The sequence below is a fragment of the Urocampus carinirostris genome, chromosome 7 (assembly GCF_059441175.1).
Source record: "Urocampus carinirostris isolate Australia breed hairy pipefish chromosome 7, RoL_Ucar_1.0, whole genome shotgun sequence".
Taxonomy (NCBI): domain Eukaryota; kingdom Metazoa; phylum Chordata; class Actinopteri; order Syngnathiformes; family Syngnathidae; genus Urocampus; species Urocampus carinirostris.
In genome coordinates this window covers 39,810,730-39,827,988 of record NC_142355.1, presented here as the reverse complement: position 1 = coordinate 39,827,988, position 17,259 = coordinate 39,810,730, and the positions used below count along the sequence as shown (strand labels likewise).

At 39.5% G+C, this 17,259-nt stretch overlaps 1 protein-coding gene across 1 annotated transcript in view; it reads left to right on the top strand.

Moving 5' to 3' along the window:
• Window positions 1–353: 353 nt before the first annotated feature.
• Window positions 354–17,259, top strand: part of ush1c (Usher syndrome 1C) — a 55,103-nt gene continuing 38,197 nt past the window's right edge. Inside the window, exons 1-8 of the mRNA XM_088340933.1 lie at window positions 354–468; window positions 7,985–8,052; window positions 10,580–10,723; window positions 11,852–11,990; window positions 16,183–16,291; window positions 16,398–16,422; window positions 16,508–16,565; window positions 16,725–16,913. Of these exons, the coding sequence (XP_088197059.1) occupies window positions 433–468; window positions 7,985–8,052; window positions 10,580–10,723; window positions 11,852–11,990; window positions 16,183–16,291; window positions 16,398–16,422; window positions 16,508–16,565; window positions 16,725–16,913 (768 nt within the window). The 5' untranslated portion in view covers window positions 354–432. The remainder of the gene's footprint in view (window positions 469–7,984; window positions 8,053–10,579; window positions 10,724–11,851; window positions 11,991–16,182; window positions 16,292–16,397; window positions 16,423–16,507; window positions 16,566–16,724; window positions 16,914–17,259) is intronic.

Sequence of the window (17,259 nt, the reverse complement as noted above, 5' to 3'; positions counted from 1 at the left end):
ATTTATCTCTTCCATTTTCATTAATGATTTGTTTATTTTCCTCACCTAGCATTTTTATTCACTTCTAAAATTTGCACTCAAACACATTATGGATTATTGTGACTGTTTACGTGAATTTGTTTTGTATAGACATTCACGTCCTTTTCACTTTTGATTAAAAAAAAATAAGAAAATCACTAATTATTCTACTTTTATTAATTAATTAAATAAGTTATATTAGTTAGCTAAAAATCCGGTATATTATCCGCTCAGTTTATTTCTAAATTAAGTTATGTTCTGAACCTGGTTTGACTGTGAAAATCTTACCGGAAGCCTAGCTGTACTAATTGTAGCTTCACATGGTCTCTCGAGTACGCCCGAGTCAAACTTAACCTTTGCGTGCATCTTACGCTCCTACTTTGGTCAAAAGTTGATCATTTATATTTGCCTGCAATGGAGCGAAAAGTTGCTCGAGAATTCAGACACAAGGTAAGCGATAGAAAGTGTTTTATGTTTTTTTAAATTATCTGATTCAATTCTACAAACGTAGGGGAAAATACTTCTTTAATCAGTATGTACTATTAAAAATATATCTTCCAAAAATGACAGTGTACAGTGCATTTATTGATATTGTAATATTTGGAAGGAGTACTTTTTGTTTGTAAGGGATTGAATTTAAAATTAACTAAACTGTTCAAAAATAGACTACTATATTACTCAATAATAACCCCTTACCACTGTGTTTCTAATTTGGTCTCACATGTGGTCTGCATGGTATTTTTTTTATTATTGTAAAGTTGCAAGTATTTCTGCTTTTGTTAGTTTTCTATGAATATTAGATATGGGTCCCGCAGGTAACTTTGACAACAGGAAGGTAACGTGATATGGCTTAAGTGTTTTCTGTCGCAGAGTGTGTTACAAACCATCTGTGCTTCAGACAGCCGAAGGCTCATAATAAAGGCCATGACAGTAAATAATGTGGATTGGACAGTTATGAGCTGTTGGCCTGGAATAAATTGGGAATTGAATGGTTTAATTAGAGGCTCAGGGAGGACACAACTAACCGTTGTTCATCTCCTTACTGCGTGTCCAAGCGACTCTGTGAGTTCCAATTTAATTCGGAGGCATGTGCAATTAAACAATATTTATTGCGATTTTTTGGTGGTCTGACATCTGTTTATTAGTCTACATTAAAGTGTGGGCCAAGCATATAGTGGAATTTGATTGAATTAAATTGTCTTTATTGTCATTGATAACAACGTTTCGCAAAACAAAATGGCTCTGTGGTTCACCAGTGCTCGTTTATAACTTTGGTTTATAGTGTCAAAGTCTGTGTGTTTTCGAGGAGAGTGAAGAAATACCTTTATGGCTGTCATAAAGGGCATGTAGATTTAGTGATACATAATTGTGGCAGCGGTGGCTGTGTTTAAGGCTGTCTCACCATTCATTGAAAGTCAAGTCCCGTTTATTTGTTAATGCCTTAATAAAAAAAGTTTCAACGATCTGTACAGCCCACCTTTACAACACCCCTTGAACGGAAGCCTATATGTAAGCAAGGAAAAAAAACCTCAGAAGTTTATAGTTTTATAAACACTCAAGATAAGGAGAGAATACACCAATGGATTTATTTTTTTAAGAGGTGGCAGTAGCTCAGGAGGTAGAGCGATCGTTTTAGGATTAAGGGATCCCAGTTAGAGCTAAGATTCATGGCCCGAGCCCGAACCCGAACCCGAGGCAATTTCGGGCCGGGTCGGGCCTGAAATGTCAGTCATACGGTCGGGTCGGGTCGGGTTCGGTCGGGTTCGGTCCTGCTTTTTTTTTTTTTTTTTTTTTTTTTTTTTTTTTTTTTTAAATTAATTAATAATTATAAATATATGTTCATTAAAAATATATACTTAAACTATGTATGGATACTAGACCAAGGAATACTTGTTATAAAATAAATAATTTGGATAAAACGGAGAAGGAGCTGACGTGACGTGAATGCTGTCCTCTTAATAATCTTCCCCTCCGCAAATTCGCGTGATTTTGGCCTGGTATCCCCGATATGGAGTCGGACCAACAAGAAGTTAAGGATAAACTCAAGAGAGGAGAACTGACGAGGAAAACGCACTCTGGTAAGAGTTTTAATAAGCGTTTTATATAGAATACGATCACTTTTGTCGGAAGTGTACATTGACGTTGGTGACATTTTCATCCGCGTTAAAAAACGCAATTTGCAGAATAAAATCACGCTTTATTGTTTAAATAAACGCGTTATATAGACTAGGATCTCCCAATTATTATAATTAGCTCGCTTTATTGTTTTAATAAGCGTTTTATATAGAATACGATCAGGGGGGGGGGGATTTGCATAGGAGTCGGAAAAGGGCACAACACGTCAACACCCCCTCAATGATAGTGCCGCGCTAAAATCTTAAGGACGTACTACTACTGCTGCTGTGGATTATGGCCCAATGATCAAGTCGTCAAAATGACGGACGCCCTTAAATGTTTTCGCTACCTCAAAAAAAAAAAAACCGTCAATGACAGATTGTCGCTTAATGTAACATCTGCAGTGCAGACACAGAAATATCAAAGATGTAAATGTTTATACAGTTTTATTTAACTTAGGCCTAGATGTTGTAACAAAAGGCAGAGTTTAATTTGTTATCATAAATCACCCCTCCTTATAAATAAAATATGTAATTTCGGGCCCCCTCGGGCCGGGCCAGCAAATCCAGTTAATTAGTCGGGCTCGGTCCGGGTCGGGTTTAATACCCCTCGGGCCTGCGTCGGGCTCGGGTGCTTTTTTTGGGCCCGATCTTACCTCTAATCCCAGTTCAAATCCCGGCTTGTCCGTGTTACATGTCGAAGTGTCCTTGGGTAAGACACTGAAACCCCAATAAGCAGGTTAGCGCCTTACATGGCTGCACAGATCACGGCCGCTATTGGGAAATGTGAAGCACAATGTAAAGCGCTTTGGGAAGTCATTGACTTGAAAAGCGCTATATAAATGCAGATCATTTCATTTCAAGGAGAACAGAGGGGAGTCCAAACCTCAGATCAAAAACCTGTTCTAAAAGTTCTAACCTGAGCCCTTTTTTAAATCGATGACCTAGGTTACAAGAGCTGGTCTGCTTTAACGATGTGGATATCAAAGAACAGCAACATGATTGACTGATAGTAATGAAACAACAGTAATTAAAACAACGAACAATAGTGCACAAGAAAAGTCAAAATAACAAACTGACACCCTTTGCAATCTCCTTTGCAGATGTCTAAGATTAAAAACAGAATAAACTTAACAACCTCTCCTACAGGGGTCACCATTCTTTTTGAAGCTGAGAGCTGCTTTTGTTGCTGATTGGCATGAACGACTACCAGTTTTATATACATTCCTAAAATGACAACTTCAATTTGTATTACTACATTGTTGCAATGCTATTACCAGGTTTTAAATACAGTAAACCTCGGATAAGTCGGATCCAGATGGACCGGTCATTTTCATCCGACTTATCCGAGGATCCGACTTATCCGAGGTCGCAAAATTTCGAACTAAGAAGAAATTTAACTCTTAGAAAAGTGCATACTTGTATATGTAAAATGAAATACCAAGCAATGATATCTTGTAACATGAACGTGATTTATTATCAAAAAAGTTCTTAAAATGAACATGAACATGGTTGATATGAACTATGGTTAATAATACACTGTATATGAACTGGTTATGTAATTTTATCCGTACGATTCATCGTCCGTTAGATTCGTAAGTCTGTTAGGTTCGGAGTTACATTGTACTCATTTGAAAAAGTCTGTAATTTTGGTTTGTTGCATAGATAACTGGGATTGTTTCAGCAGCAACGTCTCCATCTGATCGGCAAGGTCTTCGAGTTCTGGGCATGCAGCAAGGCCGTAATACCTCAAAGTGCGCAGTGCACTGTAGGCGTCGTTGAGTTTCGGGGGCGGTCTTTCAACGTCCATTTGCTCATCCTCCTCCTCGTCACGAAGGAGACCTTCCTCCGCTGAAGGATCACGAACGACTTCAACAATTTGTTCATCTGTTAATTCCTGGACAGTTTCTACATTGTCGTCTACGCAGAGATAATCATCAGGGTTACTTGGAACTGCCTCTCCAAACAAGTCTCGTAGTCGCGACCATATGTTCCGGAAGTTTGTCACTTCCTCTTCTGAAGTGTCCTCCACGACCTCTGGTGATTCGTCACGGACTTGATCGTCGGTTCCTACATCGTCAGCGATCTCTGCAGGTCTCTCAAAACCAGCTTTTCGGTAACAGTTTTCGATGGTCTTGGCAGTCACTCGCTTCCACGCAGACTTAAGTGCGATTACTGCGTCCAAAATCGTCCATGAGAACGGAGGAGCGTTATCATCTGTTGCCTCAAGTCTTCGCAATGCCAGTGTACGTCTGTAGAAATACTTCAGGTTTTTTATGATACCCGAGTCCATCGGCTGGGTGTGCGAAGTGGTATTTGGTGGTAAAAACACCAATTCGATATTGTTCAGTTCAATGGTTGGATGCGCCGGACAATTATCCACCACCATAACGATCTTCCTCTTTTCGAACGCCATCCTCCTGTCCAACTTTTTCAGCCAAGCTTCAAACAACGACGACAGCATCCAAGCCTTCTTGTTGGCCTCATACAGCACCGGAACTTCTACGTTTTTAAAGGCTCTCGGTTTTTTACTTTTTCCGATAACCAGCAACGGCAACTTATCAGTACCGTCCATATTGGAACCCACAAGCACTGTCAGTCGAGATTTTGGTTGTTTCGCACCGTGATGAGATTGTCCAATAAAACCGATGGAATTATCCGGCAAAAGCAGCCAAAAGAGGCCCGTCTCGTCCGCGTTATAAATATCCTTTGGCTCATAATTCTTGAGTATTTCTCGCAGTTTTCCGCTTTTCCATTCTTCAACAACCTCTGTATCCACTCCGCCCGACTCCCCGGCTTTAGTAATCCGCCCAAGTCCATATCGTTTTTTGAACCTGTCGATCCACGCTGGTGCAAGTTCAGCCGATTCCGGTGAAAACTGTTGGCGAAATTTGTTAGCTTGCATTAGCATCATTCCACAGTCAATTCTGATTTCAGGCCTCGATGATTTTTGACGGAACCACAAAATCAGTGCTTTGTCGACATCTGGATGATCATTTACCCTCTGCCTTTTAGCGGTCGGAGCTCTAAAATCTGTCGCACACATATCTTTTATCTTCTTCTGGCTTTTCAGAATGTCGCTCAAAGTTTGAGGGCTCATTCCAAACTTCGCCGCGATGTCTTTTTGCTTCATGTGCTGATTCTTTTCTTGGAATTCAATGATAGCGAGCTTTTCTTCATACGTTCTAGTCTTGAGACTCCTGCCTTTGGTTTTAGAACTTGAGGCCATCGCCACACCGTAGACCGCACAGACCGCAAGGAAGTCCAAAGAAATTCACACAAATTCAATTTGAATGCTAGCACTACTGTAATAAGAAACAATGGGATTATGATTACGAGGCTTTGTTCTATGACCGCGTGCTGTGATTGAGAGTGCTATCATTCAACACTGAGGAGGAGTTTGATGAATAGCCTCTGCCAATCACGGAACGCCACGTCACATCAAGAAATCTTCCCGGAAAATCTGGGAGGGGTGAAAATCTTCCCGGAAAATCTGTGAGGAGTGAAAATCTTCCCGGAAAATTCCATCGCTTACTGCCACTGGAGGCTGAAATTTAGAGCATTTGGGAGATGTCCTAGGCGACCTGATACCGATCCGACTTATCAGAGGCGAAAACCATTAAAAAGGGTCAATTGTACGGAAAAATCCATCCGACTTAGGCGAGGATCCGACTTATAAAATCCGACTTATGCGAGGTGTAATACTACAGAAAAGCCTAGAGAACAAACGTTCCACGCAATTTGTCCGACTTATCCGAGAATCCGACTTATGCGAGTCCGACTTATCCGAGGTTTACTGTACTGTATTTGAAGTTGAGTTAAAATAGACTAGAACAGGGGCTGGAAACTTTTTTGACACAAAGAGCCATAATAGCAAAATATTTAGATTTTTTCGGACTATATTTAAGACAAAATTCCGCCAAACATTCAGACATATCAGACAAAAGCTAATTTTCTAGCACATTTTATTTCTCTGTGTGACGTTAGATTATTTGATAAAATCTATGAAATGATAATAATAGGGCAGTGGTAAGCGTGTGTGCGGCAGAGTTCTGAGTTTGTGAGATCAAACCTTCCTGTGTGGAGTTTGCATGTCCTCCCTGTGCTTGCGTGGGTTTCCTTCGGGCACTCTGGTTTCCTCCCATAGTCCAAAAACATGCATGTCAGGTTAATTGGCCGGTCTGAATTATCCTTAGGTGTGAATGGAGAGTGAGTTGTCTGTCTGTGTGCCCTGCGACTGGCTGGCAACCAGTTCAGGGTGTCCCCAGCCCACTGCCCGAAGATAGCTAGGATGGGCTCCAGCAGCCCCGCGACCCTCCTGATGATAAGTGGTGCAGATAATGGATGGATGGATGGATAATAATGGCGGAGCCTGTGTCCCATATCAACAAATATACACCTTTAAACTTGTCTCCAACAGTTACGTAAGATCATTGAGGCTCATTTTGACCATCATTTTTAAATAATGGTTTCAAAACAAGGTGCAGCCAGAGTTCTTTTGGAAATATACCACAAAGAACTGCAAATGAAAAGTTTATGGATGTCATGAAACGGACGGGGAAGCAGGAAGTCGGAACTCATATGCGTAGACGATCTGTCACTTTAATTGGGAAAGAAAAGTTGTCCAACACACAAACGGACCACAAATAAAACAAAACAGGTTCAAAGGCAATCAAAATTACAAACTAGGCATTACTCAGATCAAACAGGCATGAACAGGTCTTCAACAAGGTAAAGCAATGGTCTGGCAACAAGCAGTCCCAAAAGGAGCATTTAAGTACTCCAAAAGCGATCAGTCCAATGCGTCTCAGCCGGTGTCAAGGGGCATGGCCAGCTAGGCGCCATGACAACTGCGCAGGACATGACAATGGATGTATTTCCCTTCAACACAGTGGGAGCGTGTGAGTGAGAGGGGTGCGTGCTGTGTTGCCCACCCCAACCGCTCACTCAATCAAATTTTTCTTTTTGCTTGGCTAGCTTTTGTGGGAAATTACAGTTTGTTGTGTGGGTTTTATCAAAACGTATCACAACAGTGAATATACATTATTTATTGAGCTTCCATATAAAGGATTCTTTCGTGATGTACAAACAATACAGGGTCTGTTGGTGTGACAACTTGACAGTCAACTGTAGGTTTATATACTTGACCGAACAGTTTGAATCAGAGTAGCTTTGGCTACGCACGCGCCAAACCTGGCATTGAGTTTACATTGAGCAATGATTTGGAATGCCACAGAGGAATTTTCACAATTAGCATTTTATCACTGAGCCATATGTATTCATAAAAAGAGCAATATATGGACTGCAAGCTAAAGGTTCCCGACCCCTGCACTAGAATATCATGCCTGTTAGAAATTAAATTTCCTGGAAAATCAGAACCTGTCTGCGGGCTACTCAGGTCTTAGTAGAGGGCTATCTGGTGCCCGCGGGCAGCACGGTCAAGACCCCTTTTATAATTGAACGCTTTTGTGCCTTTTAAAAGTGTCACGGACATCTTCAGAGTGTGAATGTTTACCTCTGAGCTTAAGATGTAAGGTGACACTCCTGACCTTCCTTCTTCAGCCTCCTCATCTGCTTTTATTTCATTGCTGTGGTTTGTTGTGAAGAGACCAGCAGCCTGAAAAGCGTCCATCACCACAGTCTGTTAACTACCCAGAAAATCGTCTTTTGTGTAGAATATTAATCTCACCAGAGACTATAGATTTTACAATTGGAAGGAAAATGTGTTACATTTGTGAGTGGCCGAAGCGCTTTTTGAAACCCATCCTGCAACATCTTAGCCGTCATCAGGTTTGTTGGACTTTTGATTGGCCTGATCTGTGCAGCAGTTAAAACATCTTTTTGTTTTGCAGGTTGAGCTGCTCATCGAAAATGAAGCAGAGAAGGACTACTTGTATGATGTCCTCCGCATGTATCACCAGTGAGTAATTATGTAATTGCATTTCCGTATGATGCTTTTCTAAATTTTCTTGAACGAAAGGATTGTAAAAGAGGATTTAACTTACAGTCAATCGTAATTATTATGAGTACATCCTCTCCCTCGAATAAAGACATTCATTATATCATTGGATTTGTTTGAAAATCATGACTTTAAGTTCTGATGATGTCCTTTAAGGTTTCTTTTACTATATATACAGTATATATACATATAGATATAATGTAATATTTTTCAATGTCACAAGGTGATGGGTGGCTTGGTCAGGTCTAGGTTTCATTTATCTTTGTACCTGTGTTTCCTTGGCTTAAGCTGCTTATCAGTTTCCACTGTAGCCTGACAAGCCTGAGCAGTTTTTCACAATAGGTCTATGTCCCTCTTGGAAAGAATTATAACATGGCACCAATCAATGAATAATTCACGGGAATATGATTTCTGTTAACTTCATTGCCTTCATCAATGTCCTATTTAACAACTACATTGTATTCGGTGGCTGATCAATATCTCATATGGATTGTTATTACTCATTTAATGAATTATGCTGAAATATTTTTCCATGAACTAGAACACATTGTAAAATCTGTGAATGGCATGGTCATTTGCATTCCAAATGTGACTTCTGACAAAGTCATTTTTTAGTTATGATCCTAAGAATAGGAAGATTGCATATTTTTATTTGTAACACATCTATCCTCAGAGTTTTGTTTTTTTCCAGATTAATACAAATTTGTATTCTTGAATAACAAACATTACAATTGATCTCATAGTCTTGGTGTTTCTTAGATCTTAAAGGCACAGCATGTATTACTTAGCTCTCCCTATTTGCAGAAAACGATTATTATGATAAAAAGAATATTGATTTCGATAATAAGCTAAAAAACTAGAAGTATCATATAAATGTTAATTTATAAAAAAAAAACCTGATATAATGGTAAATCAATCCTTAATAAATAAATCCATAACCCGCTACCAGTGCACTTAAAAGGACAGCTTGTGTTTTTCAGTGGCTCATAGTGGTTAAAAACTTCATTCATTAAAATAAAGAATATTTATTTAAAAGATTGAAAACAATACATGAATTATGATTATAATGGGCGTTTCTTAAATAGGTTAAGACATTTCTAATTATGCTACATTACATGAGCCTCTCCTAAAAGCATATACAGTAACACATTTGTCCACCAACTTGCTACTACGGGTTCCTGAAAAAACAAAAACCTGGTAAAAGGCTGGGCAAAAAAACGTGTTTTATGATCACTGGGAGTCTCCTTAGTATGAATTTTTACATGTGATTTTTAGCACTCTAGTCGTACATCATAACACAGTAAAGCGACATGTTTTGGTTAGATAATACACGCTGTACCTTAAACTATCATTTTGAGGCTGGGGCCTCAAACTATCATGCCGTGGGCTGCAATTGGCTCCCAGACTGCGAATTTGAGACCCCTGCCATAACATCTGATTTAGGGCTGCACAATTAACCAAAATTTAATCGACTTTATGATATGACGTTATGCGACTGCATGACACAGTATTCTTTTTCCAAGGGTTTACAGACAGCAACAGTAACACAACTCCTCAGAAGAGGGCGCTGTTTACTTAGGTTTAACCCATTAACAACCTTTTAAAATTCACCTAAAATATTAACCCTAGACCTACCCAAAATAAATCGCATGCTGTTGGTGAACCGTTTGTAGAATCTGAACGGCTTTGGTCTCTTTTGAAAGGTAGTATTCTGAAGTTTTTTCCACAAATGAAAAAAATCACTGCATGTACTACTAAAATTGAGGAATCTAAGTTGGAACACACAGAAATAGTAGGTTTTTATTCTCACCTAATTTTCGTTTTTTTTTGCAATCACATGCCTGCAGATGAGTTTAGCATGGTTATCTTTGCTAGAAAAATAGCATGAAGCCTTACTTGGTCCCATGTCAAAGTTGATCACAATCTGAAAAACTAAACACTAGTATTTAACCCATTTTTCTAAGGGCATAGCTAGGCGTTTCCAAACGAGGCCATTAGGAGACTCCATAAGGACCAGTGACTGGAAAAATCATACGGACACTGCTTCTCAGCAGTCTGAAGCCACTGATAGTAGTATTACCCCTTGGATGCATATGTTGGATAAAAGTGAGCCCGTGGGTTGTTATTCTTCGAAATCTTTGAAAATAAAAACGTTTTATATTGTCATATTCCAGGCATTCCTCATAAAACATGTTTATGACATGATGCCATTATTATTTTAATTCCCCCCCCCCACTAGTTATTAAGGCCACTCATGGAAGCGCGTATGTGTTAGTAGGTCATGTATTCAAGGGTTAAGTACTGTCAAAAATAACAAAACTAGTACAGAAAATGCACTTTTCTTTTAAAATCAAAAATTGCAACAAAATTGCTGTACTGATCTAAAAAATTGTAATTACGTTTTTTTTCTCCAAATCGTGCAGCCCTAGTCGGATTACTTTGGATTGATTGAAATAGAAATACAGTACTTTTAATTGCTGTGTTTCAGGTCAATGGACCTTCCTGTGCTTGTCGGGGACTTGAAGTTGGTCATCAATGAACCAAAGCGTTTGCCTTTGTTTGATGCAATTCGACCGCTAATCCCACTTAAACATCAGGTGGAGTATGACATGTTAACACCCAAGAGATCCAGGTATGTACAATTGTGGGCTTCATATAAAGCAGGGGTCTGGAACCTTCTTGACCTAATGAGCCATGAAAGAAAAATCTTTATTTTCAAATATTTTTGCTTCAAAAAATCTTTCTTGATTTTTCCTCTTTTAAGAGCCACACCAGATATTTTAGTGCAAAATTCAACAAAACCCCAAACTTGCTCTCCAGACAAAAATTAAATCTTCAGCACATTTGATCTCAGTGTGTGACTTTTGATGATTTGATAAAAGCTATGTAATAATAATATTAGTCATGTCACAGCCTGTGTCCCATAGACACAAATATACCACTTACAAATTGTCTCTAACCCGCAGTTGAGTCATTTTTGTCACAAGTAATGGTTTTTAACACAAGGTGCGATCGGAGATCCTTTGTAAAAGTGTCACAAAATACTGCAAATGAAAAGGATATGGGTGTGTGTGTGGCGTAACCGTCCCATTTTAGGGGGGTGCTTGGCAACCCCAAAATTCAACTTAAACACACCCCAAATTATAGCATTTTAAAACTCTTTTCATTAATAAAGGCTTAAATATAATAAAAAATGCTAGCTGAATTATAAAAACAGTAAAACAAAAAAATGGGTCAGAAATACTCCACTGTCTTAAAATGGTGAAGTCCATTTGATTCTTAGCACCTGAACCCTTTCGCTCAGGCTAGTATCATTTGCTGCATAGCAGTGGAGTCTATAGAGGCTCCGGTGTATTACGGTGAGAGTATCTTATTATAGAAGCCTAAGGGTGACATAATTCAATTTAAAAAAGGAATATTAAAATAATAAAACAGCTTTAAAACGAACATCAAATTGATAAAAACAGCCGTTTATAACAAAAAAAAGCCTTTAGCAAAATAATTTAATTAAAATGTTATCATAATTTAATTTGTACATGTTGTATCACTTTAAGTGAAAGAAAAAAAGTTTTTTTAACCAGCCAGTCACTCTGGGTGCTCAGCACCCTCAAATCTCTGAACCCAAAATCGCCCCTACCGCTTACCCAATCAATTGCGAGCCATTCGTTCCTGACCCTTCATATAAAGCCTTTACCTCTCTTGATAATACACTAATTTTTCTCCTACTTTTTTATGTCCCTTACAATCTGGGCGGGGCCAGGAAACTGAAAGAGGTTCGGTTAGATCGGACCCATCGGGATGGACTGGGTCTGAGTGTACGAGGAGGGCTGGAGTTTGGCTGTGGTCTCTACATCTCACAAATTGTCAAAGATGGTCAAGCTGGTAATGTTGGACTTCAGGTTTGTGTATTGTCTGCTGTATTTCTCCATCTCTGTTGATGAAAGTCAAGCATTTTTAGGGAAAAGTTCTTGTCTTTCTAAGCCCTTTCACAGTATACTATCGCCTATAAGTGACCGACTAGCTTACCGTTGACACAATGATGATGCGTTTTCTAACAATATAAAATATGTTTTGGTGGAGACTATTTTCACCGAAAGTAAAACGCCTAGCTTATATATACATAGTCTGTCGCTAGCAGTGCAACCATTTACATTCAGCTTTTAAATCATGGTGGATTCCAGGATCAGGAATAGGGCTAGAAATTCTAAATATTCAAAGGAAATGCTCTGGTCTCTGAATGTTCTTTCCAGTTTTGCCCTAGATGATTGACACCCAAAGAACTCCTTTTAAATCGTTTTTCAAATGAGTTTAACTTGATAAAAGCTAATTGTATCAATATTTGTCTCCTCTCAACACTTGTTTGCACCTTTAAGAAGTATTTCCGAATTTGGAACTTACTACATACGACCTGTTATGAATTGTATGGATGTGTTATAATTTATATGTGGTTATAATTAAATATATATTCCAATTCCCAAATTATACCTTGGGGCAGACAGTTGCATAGGAGAGTTGAAAAACATAATTTTTAAATATTATATGTTCTCCCACTATATGGCAACAGGGTTTGTTTCCTTATAATAGAAATAAGTTCTTATTTTTCTTCTGGCCAACTAATCACACACTTTTTTTCAAAAGCAGTGTAGCTTTGGATGCTTGGTTGTGAACAGCAGCCTACACTCCAATTTGGGAATGTTGCATCTGATATTTTTTTACATTACATACACGGACTCAGTGTTATATGCCCCTGAAAATCTATAAAATGTACTCATCACAATGTTTTAAAGATAATTATTATTTTGTGTCTTAACAGTTTAATAGTGTAAGGACTACCAGACCAGGGTTATACTGTAGTTTTGTATACTATTACCCTTAACCTATTATTTCAAACCTAGGTATTTTTCTTGTAAATGTTCCATCAGGATGGTAATTTTTTACTTTCGGTGTGCATTTCACATGTGAGAACGACATTCTATTCTATTCTATTCTATTCTATTCTATTCTATTCTATTCTATTCTATTCTATTCTACTCTATTCTACTCTATTCTATTCTATTCTATTCTATTCTATTCTATTCTATTCTATTCTTTTCTATTATATTCTATTCTAATGTTAAATAGTTACGACCTAGCCTTATGCTATGGCAGGTTGTACCACCACTGAGATGGATGTAACATTTACATTATTTTTGCTTAAGAGAAATCTGTGCTGATACCTAATGGAAGAAGCACCTACTGTAAATTGATAATACAAAGGAACAATAAAATCTTAAGTATTTCACAATATTAACATTAATTTAATGAATTGAAAGTAAAATATTAATATTAATTGACTAAATAAATCACATATACCACACACAATAGATTTAATACCCAATAGATTATATGTTTATTGAATGTGTGTTTTGTCTTCGAGGAGATACGTTTTTAAATAGCATACTTGTTGAACAATAAATAAATCATGTAACAGTCTTTCATTAAGAGAAGGTCCTAACACTTTTGGAAACCGAAAACAAAGTACCCAATCTATTAGCTCAGTTGGTTAGAATGTGGTGCTAGAATGTGGTGCTAATAACGCCAAGGTTGCGGGTTCGATCCCCGTACGGGACAATTGACTTGTGGTTAACTTCTGGCGCCTTCGCGAGTGGCAGCCACTCCAGCAGCTCCCATGCTATTTTCGCTACTTTTGTGATTTATTGTTTTGTTTTTTTGCTTTTATCTTCAGTGTTTGCCTTGCAGCACTTTGGATTACTTTCTATCATATGGATATGGGTATTAACACACCAAAATGCGTTTATTCGAGGAATCAACTCCTCTACCTGAAGAATTCTCGAGCCGGCGTAGTTCCCCTTTTACCTGACGAGGTGAGGCGGCCCCATCAGGGGTGCAGAGCCGGTGCTAAGGTAAAGGCTAAGCGGCTAGTGGCGAAGTGGCGATATAAGCCCTCGGTACCGTCCATAATTATGGGGAATGTCAACTCCCTACCAAATAAGATCGATGAACTGGCTGTGCTTGTGAAAGACATCGAAGCATACAGGGAGTGCAGTTTGCTTTGCTTTACTGAAACGTGGCTCAGGTCTTGCATCCCGGACGCTAATGTCGGCTTCTGCGCTGTTAGAGCAGACAGAGACACAAAAGCCTGCGGGAAGCGCAGAGGAGGCGGACTTGCTATCTACGTGAACACGAGGTGGTGCAACCCCGGGCATGTAAACACAAAGATTTCTATCTGCTGCCGTGATGTCGAACTTTTGGCCGTAAGTCTGCGTCCCTATTACTTGCCCAGAGAGTTTGCTGTTATTGTTTACATTCCACCGCGCGCTGATGAGGAAGTAGCTTGTGACGTCATTCATTCCGCTGTGGCCAAGCTACAAACACAACACCCGGACGCCGCCATGTTAATCTCTGGGGACTTCAATCACGTGACTCTTGATACAACACCGCCCTCTTTCGTCCAGTATGTGGACTGCAAGACCAGGGGAAATAGGACTATTGACCTTCTGTATGCAAACATTAAGGACGCATACAGTGCTACGCCACTGCCTGCCCTTGGGAAAGGAGACCACAACCTCATTCTGCTTAAACCTCATTACAAACCAAAGGTGAGAAGGCTACCAACGACCACACGCTCTCTTTCAGGAAATGGTCTACTGAGGCAGAGCAGGCTCTGAGAGACTGCTTTGGACGTACGGACTGCGATGTCCTGCTAGGGTCCAGCAGTGGGGACATTGAGCAGGTGGCAAACTGCACTACTGACTACATTAACTTCTGTATGGACAATGTGGTTCCTATAAAAATTGTACGCTGCAATGCCAACAATGGATCACGAGCGACATCAGGTGCCTTCTGAACCAAAAAAAGAGGGCCTTTAAAGATGGTGATCAGCAGGAGCTAAAACGAGTACAGAGGGAGCTCAGAGTCCAGCTCCGGGAAGGGAAGGAGCAGTACAGGAGGAAATTGGAGAAAAAGCTGCAGAACAACAGCATGAAGGAGGTGTGGGAAGGGATGAAAACCATTACTGGCTGCAGCACCAAGCAGGGTGTGGCTGTGGACGTAGATGTGGGGCGAGTCAACCAGTTAAACAACTTTTTCAACAGGTTTGACCACCTCAACTCATCCTCACCCCAGAGTACTGCAGCTGAGGCAGCGTCATGAAGAAGAATGCCTCTCGTCTCAATAAACTGGCGAGGAAAGCGAGCTCTGTTGTGGGCACAGAGCTGGACAGCCTGACAACAGTAGCTGAGAGACGGGCACTGAAAGAGCTGCGGTCAATCATGGACAATTCATCACATCCACTACAAAGCATTATATCCAGACAGAAGAGCAGCTTCAACGACAGACTGCTGTCACTGTCTTGTACCACGGACAGACTGAAGAAATGTTTTCTCCCTCATGCCATGAGGCTCTTTAACTCCACCCGGCAGAGTAAAGGCCCACATTAAACCACACCCCCTACATTGCATATTACCTAATTTTATTGCAATATGTATTCTGTGTAGCACTATCTAGATACTCTATAGAACACGCTACAGTGGGTATTAGCACGTCACATTGGGTATTTGTATATTGTATTCTTTTTGCTTTATTATTGTATTGTTCTCAGCGCAGGGATGATGCTGGAAATGTGAATTTCCCTGCGGGGGTGAATAAAGTATCTATCTATCTATCAATCAATCTCTGGCAGCCATTGTAAAGTTTAGAGCTAGCGCTAATACACCACAGCAAATGAAAATAAGTGCCACAGTTTACTTTGGACACCACCGATTTAATATCCTCATTCAATGCAGTTTTATTATATCTCATTATCACAAATTGTTTACAGTCAAGCATGTACTTTAATGACCCTGCATGCATTCCCCCCCTAAAATTCTTTGGGCTGTGCTAATCGTAAACATGTTTTACATTAAATATTCTAAATGAGGTTGTGGCCGTTAAATTAATTACATTGTTACGATAGAAGGTCATTACCAGGAATATCCACAATTACTGTTTTAGAGTATAATGTAAAACAGTTTTTCGAGGTTAACGAGGTTAACAACTATTTCAGGATACCCTTAATTAGTGATGCTATTCCTTTCTGCGTTAATACTCAAGGTGGGAGATGAGATCGTCCGGATCAACGGATACTCCATCTCATCATGCATACACGAGGAAGTCATCAGTCTTATTAAGACCAAGAAGATAGTATCGTTCAAAGTCAGACGTGAGTTACCCATAACCACATTACAACACAATCAATGCTCTTGTGTGTGTTGTCGATCAGCACTAAGGTCAATCATGTATTTTTCTTTTTCTTTTTGTCTCTTTAGACGTAGGAATGATTCCTGTCAAAAGGTTTGTTGCAATTCCAACGTAAATTTTTCGATTTTTGTTAAACTACAAGTGCATATCTACTGTAATAACTACTTCCTGTGTCTAGCTCACCAGATGAACCCCTCAAGTGGCAGTTTGTGGATCAATTTGTTTCAGAATCTGGAGTAAGTACTAGTCAGCATGTTGACATTAAAGACACCTTTATTCCAATAACACTGATGACAAACATTCAAAAGATGTAGCAAGTTACAGCAATACAATTTGACAAAAGCGCTTTTTGATAATCTGCAGTCAGCTTTTTTTTTGCTTGATGTATAACCTAGGAGAAAAAAAGCAGTCTTGCTGGTTTGATGTCCTTGAGTGGGAAAGAAATCAAGGAGAAGAAGGTCTTTCTCAGCCTTGTGGGTACCAAAGGAATGGGAATAAGCATCTCTAGCGGTCCTACCCAGAAACCTGGCATCTACATCAGCAACGTAAAAGCAGACTCGCTATCGGCGGAGGTTGGGCTTGAGGTAAGTGTTCTTATTGTCTAGATCAGTGGTCAGCAACTACTGGGTCGCAGACCGGTAACGGTCCGTGAGTGGTTTGGTACCTGGCCAGAAAGATAAACAAGTTACCTTATTTTTTCGGCCTATACCTTTTTTTTTGTATGCACTGTAATACCTTGCTGTATTGTGGTTTCTTTATTGTTGTAAATTGTGTTCTGCATTCTGATCTTCTAAACAGTTGCCCCGCCCCTTTTCTGCTCGTCTGCCTGCACGTCAATGACATTGCAGTCTGAGTTGTACACATACTTAAAATAGCTTGACAAACATACATTATGTATGCTCAAATCTTTTTTATTTGCAATTGTCTCTA